Source organism: Procambarus clarkii, chromosome 35 (assembly GCF_040958095.1).
Source record: "Procambarus clarkii isolate CNS0578487 chromosome 35, FALCON_Pclarkii_2.0, whole genome shotgun sequence".
NCBI lineage: Eukaryota > Metazoa > Arthropoda > Malacostraca > Decapoda > Cambaridae > Procambarus > Procambarus clarkii.
In genome coordinates this window covers 36,481,345-36,496,768 of record NC_091184.1, presented here as the reverse complement: position 1 = coordinate 36,496,768, position 15,424 = coordinate 36,481,345, and the positions used below count along the sequence as shown (strand labels likewise).

Genomic DNA, 15,424 nt, shown 5'->3' with positions numbered 1-15,424 from the left:
CCTGGTGGGGGTGGCCTGGTGGGGGTGGCCTGGTGGGGGTGGCCTGGTGGGGGTGGCCTGGTGGGGGTGGCTTGGTGGAGGCGGCCTGGTGGGGGTGGCCTGGTGGGGGTAGCCTGGTGGGGGCGGCCTGGTGGGGGTGGCCTGGTGGGGGTGGCCTGGTGGGGGTAGCCTGGTGGGGGCGGCCTGGTGGGGGCGGCCTGGTGGGGGTGGCCTGGTGGGGGTGGCCTGGTGGGGGTGGCCTGGTGGGGGTGGCTTGGTGGAGGCGGCCTGGTGGGGGTGGCCTGGTGGGGGTAGCCTGGTGGGGGCGGCCTGGTGGGGGTGGCCTGGTGGGGGTGGCCTGGTGGGGGTGGCCTGGTGGGGGTAGCCTGGTGGGGGCGGCCTGGTGGGGGTGGCCTGGTGGGGGTGGCCTGGTGGGGGTGGCCTGGTGGGGGTAGCCTGGTGGGGGCGGCCTGGTGGGGGTGGCCTGGTGGGGGTGGCCTGGTGGGGGTGGCCTGGTGGGGGTGGCCTGGTGGGGGCGGCCTGGTGGGGGTAGCCTGGTGGGGGCGGCCTGGTGGGGGTAGCCTGGTGGGGGTGGCCTGGTGGGGGTGGCCTGGTGGGGGTAGCCTGGTGGGGGCGGCCTGGTGGGGGTGGCCTGGTGGGGGTGGCCTGGTGGGGGTGGCCTGGTGGGGGTGGCCTGGTGGGGGTGGCCTGGTGGGGGTGGCCTGGTGGGGGTAGCCTGGTGGGGGCGGCCTGGTGGGGGTGGCCTGGTGGGGGTGGCCTGGTGGGGGTGGCCTGGTGGGGGTGGCCTGGTGGGGGTGGCTTGGTGGAGGCGGCCTGGTGGGGGTGGCCTGGTGGGGGTAGCCTGGTGGGGGCGGCCTGGTGGGGGTAGCCTGGTGGGGGTGGCCTGGTGGGGGTGGCCTGGTGGGGGTGGCCTGGTGGGGGTGGCCTGGTGGGGGTGGCCTGGTGGGGGTGGCCTGGTGGGGGTGGCTTGGTGGAGGCGGCCTGGTGGGGGTGGCCTGGTGGGGGTGAAGACAGGTGTTCTCCAGGGACACCAGCAGCTATCGTCTGTCACCTGTAGCGTGGTGCACCTGGTGGGGTGTAAGGTGGTGTGGTGGTGTTGATGTGAGCACCCTCAACACCACCTGGTAATTGGTCACATTCTCTATATAATCATATATTCGGTAACCAATCTATAATTATTAGTGTAATCCCAATTATAATCCCTTTTTGATGTTGTGACCCTTGACCTCTGACCTGTACCTCCTCCCACAGTAATGTTGTGACCCCTGACCTGTACCTCCTCCCACAGTAATGTTGTGACCCCTGACCTCTGACCTGTACCTCCTCCCACAGTAATGTTGTGACCCCTGACCTCTGACCTGTACCTCCTCCCACAGAGTGTTCGGGTCAGCCATCACAGCCTCAGCGATACTCAACCTGCTGATCCCGGGAGCCTCCAGACTCCACCCTGTGGCCGTCATCTTCGTCAGGATACTCCAGGGCCTGGTGGAGGTGAGGAGTGAGGGGGGGGGTGAGGAGGGGGGAATGAGGTGAGGAGGAGGGGCAGGAGGAGGGATGGAGGGAAGGATGAAGAGAGAAAGTAAGTTGAAAGAGAGAGAAGGGAGCAGTATTGGAGTGGGAAGAGAATGAGTTTACGGTGGGGGGAGGGAAGAGGGGGTTGGGGGAGGGGGGGAGTGTGGAGAATGAGGGGTGGGGGGGTACGGGGAAGGGGGGAGGTACGGGTAAGGGGGGGAGGGGGGGGGGGGTGTTGATGAGTCGAAAAGGCTCGTGTCTTCATTAATTTTAAAGATTTCTGTCGCGGTTAGTGGCAGGTATGGAATGTTGGAGGGGAGACAGGGAGAGACGGAGGGAGACAGGGAGGGACGGAGGGAGACAGGGAGAGACGGAGGGAGACAGGGAGGGACGGAGGGAGGGAGGGGGGGTGAGAGGAAGGGGGGAGGCGTAAGAGGAGCAGTGTTATAAGGGAAGAGGAAGGAAAGAGGAGGGGGTAGTGGGTGGGGGGTGAGGGGGTGGTGTTGACAGGAGTGCCGGAAGTGGCCCATAGTGCCTCGGGCCAGGTTGACCTCCCCCCCCTCCTCCTGGCTTTATTATTGTGTTCATTTACCTTATGCTCTCAGTGCTCCTTCCTCGTCACCTCTACTGGCCTTACTGCTCTGTTTTCTCTATTATATTTCATCATTTATCTCTTTGTTTTCTTGTGTCGTCTCCTGTATTCTGCCTTATTATTCTCTTATCATTTGTTTTCTCTCTAATCCTCACTCCCTACCTCCACCCCTCCCCTTATGGAAGGGGGTGACGGAAGGGACTGTTGCCCCGGGTCAGTACCCCATCATCCTCACCTCTCCCCTCTCCATCACCTCTCCCCCTCTCCATCACCTCTCCCTCCCTCCAGTTGCCCTTTCTCTTCCATTTCTCCTCCTTACTCCCATCCACGTTTCTGATGAACATTACAACATGGGGAAGACTAAAGACTCAGGGGTTGACCAGATCACGCACTAGAAGGTGAAGGGACGACGACGTTTCGGTCCCTTCACGGACACTCAGGGGTATCATACCATACCTTACATGGGCACATTAAGGCAGCACGTGCCAAACTGGCCATTGTCCGCTGCCCTTCACCAACTTGCATACGTGAGACTCATTCCTGAGCATGCATCGACGGCATGAAACGCCTTGGGAAAACGCAAGAACAGCAGCAAGCCAAACGCAGAGGCACAGACACCAAGAGGTGATCACACTAACAACAAGAGACAAACGGGTTGGACAATACCAACTCTTAGACTCAATAGGCAATATTAAGTTATAAATCGAAAAGGAAGAAATGGGTAAATACAGGAAGCTGAGGGCAGAAGAAAGTCGAAACAAATGCTCATGCTCATGGAAGGATTACTTAAGCAACAGTTGAAAATTAGAGATATTTGTAACCTTTTCATCCAAAAGGTAAGGAAGTGACTAGGACAAAAGGTGAGGAAGTGACTAGGACAAAAGGTAAGGAAGTGACCGGGACAAAAGGTAAGGCATTGACCAGGACAAAAACAGAATAACGAACACAAAATAAGATCTGCGTAAACTCAATTTCCAGGAGGTTTTCCTGTCTGAGCCTTGACAGCTGCCAGTGACCTTGACAACTGCCAGTGACCTTGTTTCCTGTGGCTTTACCACAGTGCCAGTGATAGCTACACAAATAAGGTGTACAAGTGTACACAAGACAAGTGTTCACCAAATCGTTGTTTAGCCAGAATAAGACATTTTGTGAGACTAGGAGAGGAGGTGGCCAGAGGGCGCCGCCTCGCCTCCCACTGCCATGTGAAGAACCTGCTGTCAGCATTAATCATAAAGCGAATTTCCGGAGCTGTCTTGTGGAAGTTCACGTGTATGTGTGAGAGAGAGAGAGAGAGAGAGAGAGAGAGAGAGAGAGAGAGAGAGAGAGAGAGAGAGAGAGAGAGAGAGAGAGAGAGAGAGACAGAGACAGAGACAGAGAGAGAGAGAGAGAGAGAGCTAGGTAGCTAGCTTGCTAGCTGTGGTCGTAGCTCTGGCGCCAATCACCAGGGCCAGTCTCGTCTTGCTAAACTCAAACAGTCTTCACAGTTGACTCGAGAACTTGCTCCCGTGAGCAGCCGTCAATAGGTCTGGCCTGAGAGTGTGGCCGCAGGGTGAGAGGGAAGAGGCAAGACCGTGTGAGAGGGGTATGGCAAGTGAGAGAGGGGAGAGTGTGAAAGGGATTCAAGAAAAAGGGAGCTACTTTTGAAAAAGGGGTTCTGGAGTTGGTGGTGTGAGAGGGGAGTGTGTGAGAGTAGGGTGGAGGGAGAGTGGGGCTGGGGAGAGGAGAGTTGAGGCTACATCTCTGGAGAAGGGGTCGGCGGCCGGGTGATAAGAGACTCTTAAGAGTCTCCTCACAAGAATAGTAATCCAAGTTGGGCAATCGGTGTCATTTCCGGTGCCGATGTTGGCGGGAGTCTATCGCCTTCGACCATCGCGATGGACGAGGAGGAGGAGGAGGGAAGAGGGAGTGGGGGGGGGGAGACAAGAAAGAGGGAGAGGGAGTGGGGGACGAGGAAGACAAGAAAGAGAGAGAGGGAGGAGACAAACAGGAGGAGGGAAGACTAGAAGGTGTGTCGTTCTGTATCACGTGTATTAGCATGTATCACTTTGAGTATGTGGCAGGTGTATCGGTGTGTATCATGTGTGTGTATCAAGGGGCAGCAGGTCTGGGGGCACAAGGAGTGGTTAGAGAGGTGGGAGATCACCGGAGATGTGTCTGGGCAAGGAGAGGTACGGTGCAACTCCTGGGCTCCGTCTTCATATATTTTAAAACACCTTTCCGCTACTGTGGGCAAAATATGACAAGTAAAATAGTATGCTAATTTCCCTGACATAATTGGGTAATGTTTTCCAATACTGAAAGGACACATCGTTGTTTTAACTTTTTCGTACCATCGTTGTCGGAAAATCCGACACCATTTAATAATATCATACAGGCAGATAATATTGCTGTATTGTATAAACAAGTTAACCCATAGAAAATGTAACTTGTAGTGGAATTTTTCCGTCTATATAAAACAGGATATCATTACCACATACTATTATATTTCACCAGCTATTCTGCTGGGAATTATTCTTAAATACATTAGTCTTTGGACTTTACCATCATAAAACATCTCATATAAATTAACTTAATTATCAATATTAAAATAGAGTAAATGTGACCATTCAATCAGTTACTGACATCTCTACAAAGTGAGGGAGAGGTCAGCCATTGTTAGTGTGTTAAGTCGTTGGAGCAAGTAACAGCTCCTATAAATTCTCTTGGACGAAGTGTGACGAAGATCAGAGTAGTGATCTTCCTTCATCAACATGCTGTCAGCAAGTACAAGTTAAGTGTTCTGCCGAAACCCGTTTATCTAATTATTTATGGCCATGAATATTAGGTAGATATAAAGGGTGGGCCGGTTAGATCACAAATGATCGACTCAAACAAGGTAATTAAGCCTTGGTCTTTATGGTTCAATGTACAGTGTTTTCTCTGATATAGCTGTCATATATTAGGATTCTGGCTTCATAGCTAGCGCCCTTTTGACAGGTCAAGACGAGGAAGCATGCTTTGTGTGCCAGTTACTGGGTGATGGAAGCTACCTCACACGAGAAAAATTTGGTGTCTACATCCTGGTTATACCTGGTGGACTAAGGCCTGCTGTACAAATAAAATAAGGAACCTCTTCAATGTACACTAATGTGTAGTTAATACTGTAGTTTGATTGGCTGCATATATATAAATTCAATATAAACCCCCCCTAATGTGTAGTGGATCGATTTGCGAGATTATCGCAGAAATACAGTCCACTTAACATCATAGAAATTGCTATCGAAGTATACAAATTAACGTAAATATAAATTCTATATAAATTCATATAAATTAAGTAAATATAAATCTCACAGGTCGGTTCCCACAAGCGTACTAGCTGTCTTTAGTCAGACAATATTCCCAGCCAGGGCCAGAATCGTCGTGGGGTCAGAATGTGACCAAGGCACGCTGTTCTCTCTTGAACTGTGACGACCCGGACCCGATAACGTTGGGCACGTACCCCGCAGGAATCACGATGCAAAGTTTGGTGAGCCTAGCCCTAAGCGTCTGGCTTCCAACCCTGTATAAAGACACACATCCCATTGTATAGCTTTAGATAAATATTGTGTGTAGTGGGGTAAAGAGACACGAGTTTCATCCAATTATATTGCCTCAATATATTCCAATAGAAGTCTTCTGTAAAATAATATAAATCTTAGACTAGTTGCATGGCAAGCCTGTGTTTAGCTGCATGGCAAGCCTGTGTTTAGCTGCATGGCAAGCCTGTGTTTAGCTGTATGGCAAGCCTGTGTTTAGCTGTATGGCAAGCCTGTGTTTAGCTGCATGGCAAGCCTGTGTTTAGCTGCATGGCAAGCCTGTGTTTAGCTGCATGGCAAGCCTGTGTTTAGCTGCATGGCAAGCCTGTGTTTAGCTGCATGGCAAGCCTGTGTTTAGCTGCATGGCAAGCCTGTGTTTAGCTGCATGGCAAGCCTGTGTTTAGCTGCATGGCAAGCCTGTGTTTAGCTGCATGGCAAGCCTGTGTTTAGCTGCATGGCAAGCCTGTGTTTAGCTGCATGGCAAGCCTGTGTTTAGCTGTATGGCAAGCCTGTGTTTAGCTGCACATCAAGCCTGTGTTTAGCTGTACATCAAGCCTGTGTTTAGCTGGATCAACCTGTCCTCTTAAAAAGAACGTCGCTTTTGGCCGTTTGCCCGTATGGCCGGATTTGGACGTAATTTGAAAATGAAAAAAAAATTAAAATAAATTTGGGATTTCTTTTTTCAACAACAGTAAGTTAAGGGTCCTCTGATAGGTTAGGTGGGCAGGAAATTCTCATAAAGTTTCAAAACGTTATGAAAAACGTTAATTTAAAGTGTCCTCTTATAACCTCTGCGCGTAAGGCGGACGACTCAAATAGAAAACGGAACACAACGTCACTTTTGTGAGTCGATTTCATTCCAAATTACGTCCAAATTTAGCCATATCGCGCATACCAGCCAAAAGTGACGTTCTTTTTAAGAGGACGGGTTGGTACATCAAGCCTGTGTTTAGCTACATATCATTTAGCTGTATTTGGCTGCCTCTCCCCCTCCTGCCTGCCTCTCCCCCCCCCCCCTGCCTGCCTCTCCCCCTCCCTCCTGCCTGCCTGCCTGCCTCTCACCCCTCCCTCCTGCCTGCCTGCCTGCCTGCCTCTCACCCCTCCCTCCTGCCTTATCTGGTAATCCTGCATAAATGAGGATGAGAAGGTGAATTAGTGAGTCAGTAATTAACGGGTCGACACAGATCTCTCTCCCCCTCTCTCCTCTCGCCACTTATGGTGTGTCCATATCTCTCTCTCTCTCTCTCTCTCTCTCTCTCTCTCTCTCTCTCTCTCTCTCTCTCTCTCTCTCTCTCTCTCTCTCTCTCTCTCTCTCTCTCTCTCTCTCTCTCTCTGAGTGAGTGAAAGAGAGAGTGAGAGAGAGAGAGAGGGAGCGAAGAGAGCGAGGGAGAGGGAAGGGGTAGAGGTGCATCAATACTCGCCAGGAGGGCAGGATATGTGGGGACAAAACCCAGCTCGCTGACTTTCAAAAGGCAGGTTTTTTCTGCCTGGCGGCCGGCCGCCTGCCTGCCTGCCTGCCTGCTCGGTTAGTGTTGCCTATGGCGGGTAATGGAGTGTAGGGGTGACCAGAGGAGCTGGTATGCGGGAACGAGATTAAGTGCCGTAATACTGGTATTTGGAGTTTTAGTACCTGGTTGTGGTACTAGTGACAGTTGTAATGTGAGTCATGCCATAATGAAACAACAACAACCTGATAAAACTATAAATAAATATTTGGGCTATACTGAAACCCGCCGTCAGTCTGGGCAGGGGAAGGAGGGGGGTAGTTTCGTCTAGTTGGTCTGTCACAATTACAAACAGTTATCTGTAGTTTCCCAAGTAGTTCCTGAGACTTACTCTCTTGTAACGATGAGATGATTCCTCTTATACGAGTAGTATTGGTAGGGCATTACTCTCAGACCGAGTACACATCTTTATTACTGACACCTGACACTGAAGTGCTTGCAGGTGAGAGAGCACCTGAGAGAGTGTGATGTGTGTGCTGACGCAGTCTTGGTGTCCCCCAGGGCGTGACGTACCCGGCGTGCCACGGTATATGGAGGAACTGGTCGCCGCCCCTAGAGAGGTCTCGTCTAGCCACCCTCGCCTTCTGCGGCAGCTACGCCGGAGCCGTCTTGGGCATGCCCCTCTCAGCCTGGCTTACAGAGGGCATAGGCTGGCCAGCGCCCTTCTACTTCTACGGTAAGCACCAGGGGCCAGATTCACCAAGCAGTTACGCAGGCACTTACGAACCTATACATCTTTCCTCAATCTTTGACGGCTTTGGTTACATTTATTAAACAGTTTACAAGCATGAAAACTTGCCAATCAACTGTTGTTATTGTTATAAACAGCCTCCTTGTGCTTCGGAGCTCATTAACTGTTTAATAATTGTAAACAAAGCCGCCAAATATTGAGGAAAAGATGTACAGGTTCGTAAGTGCTTGCGTAACTGCTTCGTGAATCTGGCCCCGGGTCTGAGGCTTTGCCTGCGCCATACCTTTGCTCAGAGTGATGATGATGGAAGAGTGTTGTCCGTAGAGTTATGTTAATGCTTGCCTAACTACGGGGGAAGTGAGGTATAGCTCTTTATGCCCCGCCTGGGAGCCTTGTTCTACCTCTTGCATTATAATTTAACTCTGCAGGTTTTCCATCCTTGTTGTTCTTTGACTTTAGAGCTGTAACAATGGTTTTATTCTTCACAATTCATTCTTTATTCTCTTTTTAATTTATGGAATTAGTGTAGTTCTTCTTTTTCATGATGTTAATTCCCACAGGTACCACAGGTGCCCCTACAGGTACCCCACAGGTGCCACAGGTGCCCCACAGGTACTCCACAGGTGCCACAGGTACCACAGGTGCCCCACAGGTGTGGTTGTTTAGTCCATCTTGGCGTCGTGTGGGTGTATTGACGCTGTTCAAGAAGTGAACCACTGGGCCCTCTACTGGATATAGTGACCTCTACACCACAGGAATATGGCTCCACTACAATAATACCGGAGCATCAATATTGATGCACCGGTACTCACCCACGCTGCCCAACATGTACAGCTGACTACAGTACTCAACCTTGACATTTAATATGTATAGCTAGGTACAAACCATATATATATGTAGACTAATGGTGCATGTGGGCCCCTGCAGGCGTGGCTGGCATCACGTGGGGGTTCTTCTGGTACTGGCTGGCTTTCGAGAAGCCGGCGACGCATCCGACCATCACAGCCAGGGAACAGTTGTACATAGAGGAGAGCCTTGGCAACCAGGTAGGTGTGTGTGTGTGTGTGTATTTTCAAGCATTTGATTGCAGAATATAGTTCCTAAGCTTCAGTTGTTATTCTTGGATCGGTGGGGATCGAACGACGATCCTGCAAGATGTGAGACCACCGCTTAAAGAAACAACCCAAGTGTTTGAGATCCATAAACTGGAAGAATAGTGTGTTATGCAGGTGAATGGAATAGTGTATCACTTAAAGTGAATAGTAAGATATAATTCTCCAAGTGTTCTCCGTCATTTGTAACTGATCTTCAACTAACATAAATAAACTGCTTAAGTAAGTGGATAAGGGAGACAACACCAGTGACTTACCCGCCTCTCTCTCCCTCTCCGCTGTAGCCGGTGGTACAGCCAACATTTGCTACGACGCCGTGGCGGGCGTTCGCCACTTCGATGCCAGTGTGGGCCATCATTGTGGCCAACATCGCTCGCTCTTGGACCTTCTACCTTCTCATCATCTCACAACCCACATACTTCAACGAAGTCTTCCATTATAATGTGGCCGAGGTACGTCCCTCTTGGCTCACTCCTCTCAGGTTGGGGTCATTAAGTGTTCGTATACCTGGTGGTGGTGTGTTCGGATACCTGGTGGTGGTGTGTTCGGATACCTGGTGGTGGTGTGTTCGTATATCTGGTGGTGAGGTGTTTGGATACCTGGTGGTGAGGTGTTCGGATAGTCTATATGTCACTGAATCCTTTCGCAGATTTTGAGAACGAAGCTGTCAAAACACCTTTGTTCCCTTAACTGTGTGACTCTCAATCACTTCCTCTGTACCGTGTGAGTACCCCAACATCCTCCCCACCATGTGACCCCCACCATATAACCCCACCATATAACCCCCACCATATAACCCCGTGACCTGCCTATAACCCCGTGACCTGCCCCACCAGAGCGGGACCATCTCAGCGCTGCCTCACCTGGTCATGACGATAGTGGTGCCCTTCGGCGGGCAGCTGGCCGACCACATCCGCAAGAAGAACCTGCTCTCCACCACCAACGTGAGGAAGGTGTTCAACTGCGGCGGGTTTGGCCTGGAGGCGACCTTCCTGCTGGTGGTGGCCTTCACTAGGAACACCACCGTCGCCATCACCTCCCTCACCCTCGCCGTCGGCTTCTCCGGCTTTGCTATATCAGGTAGGCTGGCTTGTTGACTCCTCTGGTCCGCCCGGAGACATGTCTCAGTCTTGCAAGGAGAACTGCAGCCTTGTATCAGATCAATGTGACTTATTTATCATCCTAATTGAACCTTATTCATTAAATTTATCACTTAACCTTTAAATTTTAAATTTTAAGTCACTTAAGTTAAATTTTAAGTCACTTATCCATCCAGCGACTATAAGTCACTGGAAAGATAAGTGACTTAAAATAAGTCACTTATTAAATAAAAATAGTGTGTGTGTTTTATATGTGAGGGAGGGGGGTGTGTGAGGGAGGGAGGGAGGGGAGGGAGGGAGGGGGTGTGTGAGGGATTATGTGAGAGAGGGAGGGAGGGAGGGAGGGGGTGTGTGATAGAGGGAGGGAGGGAGGGAGGGGGTGTGTGAGGGATTGTGTGAGAGGGAGGGAGGGAGGGAGGGAGGGAGGGGGTGTGTGAGGGATTGTGTGAGAGGGAGGGAGGGAGGGAGGTGGGGTGTGAGGAAGGGAGGGAGGGAGGGGGTGTGTGAGGGAGGGGTGGTGTGTGAGGGAGGGAGGGAGGAGCCCCGAAGCACCAGGAGGCTGTTTATAACAATAACAACAGTTGATTGGGAAGTTTTCATGCTTGTAAACTGTTTAATAAATGTAACCAAAGCCGTCAAAGATTGAAGAAAGATGTACACGTTCGTAAGTATTTGCATAACTGCTTTCGTGAATCTAGTCCCTGGATGTCCTGTTCTGAGCGAAACGTCGTCACTTCCATTTCACACATGTGGTGTAGGTTAGGTTAGGTTAATATTCCCAGGGTTACTGTGTTATCCCAAGGTTAATATATTTCCTCCACCAACCTAATATCTTTTTCAACAGTCTATCACTACACCCAAATGTGTCCTTTCTTCTCCCTCCTCTTTTTGCTAGAAGTGTAGCAACTCATTTTCGCTACATCACCAAAACTCACTTCAACTATTGACTAGTGATGGTTTCGTGGCTTAGCGTCCCCGCGGCCCGGTCATCATGGGCCCAGGCCTGGGAGCCTGGGTGTAAGGGGGAACCACTACTAACCTTTGCCACCACAATTAGATCTACCAGCAACAACCAGCTAACAGCAACTGCCAGTAGCAAACAGCTATACCACCATCACTACAAAGTCACTACTGATCCTTCCCTCACTGCTAAGCACCTATTACCACCATTAACAATCAAACCACTAAACTAAAGAACAGGGGTCGCTCGTTAGGCATCCACAATAACCTAGCTACAAACATACACATTTTTACCTTCCTAATGGTCTCCCTCGGGATAGATAATGGGTCGTTTGTGAGTGAAGGAACAAGTTGCGAGCAGTTAGCGCAGAGACTCGTCGCTGATTGGCGCCCGAGAACCTCCGTCTAATGGCCTTGCCGGCCCCTCTTATCTGTTACGGCGTTCTGTCTAACAGAGGGAAGAGATAGCAGCACGGGGAGGGGGGGGGCGGCTGTAATGGGGAGGAGGCCAGGTGGACGAGGGAGAGTTAAGGGAGGCTAGGAGGACGAGGGGGGGGGTTAAGGGAGGCTAGAAGGACGAGGGGGGGTTAAGGGAGGCTAGGAGGACGAGGGGGGGTTAAGGGAGGCTAGGAGGACGAGGGGGGGTTAAGGGAGACTAGGAGGACGAGGGGGAAGATGGAGAAAGGTAGTAGTGAATGTGGCAGTAGTGGAGAAGGTAATAGGGAACAAGAAGGAATGGGAGGGAGGAAGTGGCCAATGGGGCGCTGGGAGGGTGGGTACACTGTGGTCACACTACACCCCTGGCACTGGCACCTCTAGCACTCTGGCACTCCCACAATTATAATTAAAACAGGTTCGGGTCCCCCTAAAGATCAACGAGTTCCGCCCCCCTAAAAAATAGACAGCTTCAGACTCCTAAAGCTAAACAGATTCTGTCCCTAAAGACAGTAACTCCCCCACAGTAGAAGATGGCAGGGCCAGCGGGAGGGATGGGGATGGAGGGGGGAGGGCGGTAACTGTGATCACAAAACTTTTTGATCACTTTCCAGCCCATTATTGGATATTTTCTCAACCCCCTTGATGGCTTGCTTTGGTTCTGAATACATTATCATCCTCTTTAGAGTCGGCGGGCCGCGCCGGGCCAATAGAAAACGAGCACTGGCTGCCGTAGAATATAAGGATTTATGCCGTACTGAAAAATAAATCATTTTCGACTGAGGATAACGAAGCTAACGGGAAGCTTGATGCTAACCTCAGCCAAATTTGCAGGGAGAATGGTCTGCCGTATGGAACGGACATAGGCTGGTCGGGGTAGGCATAAGTTAAATGCTTCACGAAATATGAGTCAGTAACACTACCCCCCACACATGCAATTTTCATGAAATAGCACGAAGCCTCAAACGAAATCAGGGATGTGATGTCCGTAGACTTCATCACTTGGAACCGATAAACTGAATTAATTCATGTTAGTGATGAAAATAGCTTGGTAAAATTAACGTAAATATTCCAGAGAGACGAGAATTCGTCTTGAATTCTAAATATTCTAGACTAGAGACTGTACTATCTCTATCTAAAGAGACAGAGATACATAAATAGATATTGAGAGAAAGATAGAGAGGAGGCGGAGACAGGCAGCCCCGAGTTGCTCTACACCACACAGCCCCCCCCCCCTGGTGGAGCAGTATGGGGCTGCTCCACAGCCCCCCCTGGTGGAGCAGTATGGGGCTGCTCCACACAGCCCCCCCCCTGGTGGAGCAGTATGGGGCTGCTCCACAGTCCCCCCCCCTGGTGGAGCAGTATGGGGCTGCTCCACAGTCCCCTCCCCCTGTGGAGCAGTATGGGGCTGCTCCACACAGCCCCCCCCCTGGTGGAGCAGTATGGGGCTGCTCCACAGTCCCCCCCCTGGTGGAGCAGTATGGGGCTGCTCCACAGTCCCCCCCTGGTGGAGCAGTATGGGGCTGCTCCACAGTCCCCCCCTGGTGGAGCAGTATGGGGCTGCTCCACAGTCCCCTCCCCCTGGTGGAGCAGTATGGGGCTGCTCCACACAGCCCCCCCCCTGGTGGAGCAGTATGGGGCTGCTCCACAGTCCCCCCCTGGTGGAGCAGTATGGGGCTGCTCCACAGTCCCCTCCCCCTGGTGGAGCAGTATGGGGCTGCTCCACAGTCCCCTCCCCCTGGTGGAGCAGTATGGGGCTGCTCCACAGTCTCCTCCCCCTGGTGGAGCAGTATGGGCTACTTCACACAGTCCCTCCCCCTGGTGGAGCAGTATGGGGCTACTCCACACAGCCCCCCCCCTGGTGGAGCAGTATGGGGCAACTCCACACAGCCCCCCCCTATGGTGGAGCAGTATGGGGCTACACCACACACTCCCCCCCCCCCTGGTGGAGCAGTATGGGGCTGCTCCACACACTCCCCCCCCCTGGTGGAGCAGTATGGGGCTGCTCCACACAGCCCCCCCCTGGTGGAGCAGTATGGGGCTACACCACACAGCCCCCCCCCTGGTGGAGCAGTATGGGGCTACACCACACAGCCCCACCCCTGGTGGAGCAGTATGGGGCTACACCACACAGCCCCCCCCCTGGTGGAGCAGTATGGGGCTACACCACACACTCCCCCCTCCTGGTGGAGCAGTATGGGGCTGCTCCACACACTCCCCCCCCCCCCTGGTGGAGCAGTATGGGGCTGCTCCACACACTCCCCCCCCCTGGTGGAGCAGTATGGGGCTACACCACACACTCCCCCCCCCCTGGTGGAGCAGTATGGGGCTGCTCCACACACTCCCCCCCCTGGTGGAGCAGTATGGGGCTACACCACACAGCCCCCCCCTGGTGGAGCAGTATGGGGCTACACCACACAGCCCCCCCCTGGTGGAGCAGTATGGGGCTACACCACACACTCCCCCCCCCCCTGGTGGAGCAGTATGGGGCTGCTCCACACAGCCCCCCCCCCTGGTGGAGCAGTATGGGGCTGCTCCACACTCTCCCCCCCCCTGGTGGAGCAGTATGGGGCTACACCACACACTCCCCCCCCCTGGTGGAGCAGTATGGGGCTGCTCCACACACTCCCCCCCCCTGGTGGAGCAGTATGGGGCTACACCACACAGCCCCCCCCCTGGTGGAGCAGTATGGGGCTGCTCCACACACTCCCCCCCCCTGGTGGAGCAGTATGGGGCTACACCACACAGCCCCCCCCCTGGTGGAGCAGTATGGGGCTGCTCCACACAGCCCCCCCCCTGGTGGAGCAGTATGGGGCTACACCACACAGCCCCCCCCCCCTGGTGGAGCAGTATGGGGCTGCTCCACACAGCCCCCCCCTGGTGGAGCAGTATGGGGCTACACCACACACTCCCCCCGCCCTGGTGGAGCAGTATGGGGCTGCTCCACACACTCCCCCCCCCCTGGTGGAGCAGTATGGGGCTACACCACACAGCCCCCCCCCTGGTGGAGCAGTATGGGGCTACACCACACACTCCCCCCCCCCTGGTGGAGCAGTATGGGGCTGCTCCACACAGCCCCCCCCTGGTGGAGCAGTATGGGGCTACACCACACAGCCCCCCCCCCTGGTGGAGCAGTATGGGGCTACACCACACAGCCCCCCCCCCCTGGTGGAGCAGTATGGGGCTACACCACACACTCCCCCCCCCCCCCTGGTGGAGCAGTATGGGGCTGCTCCACACACTCCCCCCCTGGTGGAGCAGTATGGGGCTACACCACACAGCCCCCCCCCTGGTGGAGCAGTATGGGGCTGCTCCACACACTCCCCCCCCCCTGGTGGAGCAGTATGGGGCTACACCACACACTCCCCCCCCTGGTGGAGCAGTATGGGGCTGCTCCACACAGCCCCCCCCCCCTGGTGGAGCAGTATGGGGCTACTCCACACAGCCCCCCCCTGGTGGAGCAGTATGGGGCTACACCACACACTCCCCCCCCCCCTGGTGGAGCAGTATGGGGCTGCTCCACACACTCCCCCCCTGGTGGAGCAGTATGGGGCTACACCACACAGCCCCCCCCTGGTGGAGCAGTATGGGGCTGCTCCACACAGCCCCCCCCCCTGGTGGAGCAGTATGGGGCTACACCACACACTCCCCCCCCTGGTGGAGCAGTATGGGGCTGCTCCACACAGCCCCCCCCTGGTGGAGCAGTATGGGGCTACTCCACACAGCCCCCCCCCTGGTGGAGCAGTATGGGGCTACACCACACACTCCCCCCCCCCCCCCTGGTGGAGCAGTATGGGGCTGCTCCACACAGCCCCCCCCCTGGTGGAGCAGTATGAGGCTGCTCCACACAGCCCCCCCCCCCTGGTGGAGCAGTATGAGGCTACTCCACACAGCCCCCCCCCCCTGGTGGAGCAGTATGGGGCTACTCCACACAGCCCTCCCCCCTGGGGAACCCCCCTGTGT

At 53.8% G+C, this 15,424-nt stretch overlaps 1 protein-coding gene across 2 annotated transcripts in view; it reads left to right on the top strand.

Annotated features, from left to right (window-relative positions):
* The window catches only part of LOC123768544 (vesicular glutamate transporter 1), a 221,503-nt gene that overhangs the window by 184,902 nt on the left and 21,177 nt on the right, over positions 1-15,424 (top strand). For both annotated transcript variants that reach the window (XM_069336351.1, XM_069336352.1), the window contains 5 exons: positions 1,377-1,491; positions 7,665-7,839; positions 8,782-8,900; positions 9,251-9,418; positions 9,803-10,046. In XM_069336351.1, the coding sequence (XP_069192452.1) occupies positions 1,377-1,491; positions 7,665-7,839; positions 8,782-8,900; positions 9,251-9,418; positions 9,803-10,046 (821 nt within the window). The remainder of the gene's footprint in view (positions 1-1,376; positions 1,492-7,664; positions 7,840-8,781; positions 8,901-9,250; positions 9,419-9,802; positions 10,047-15,424) is intronic.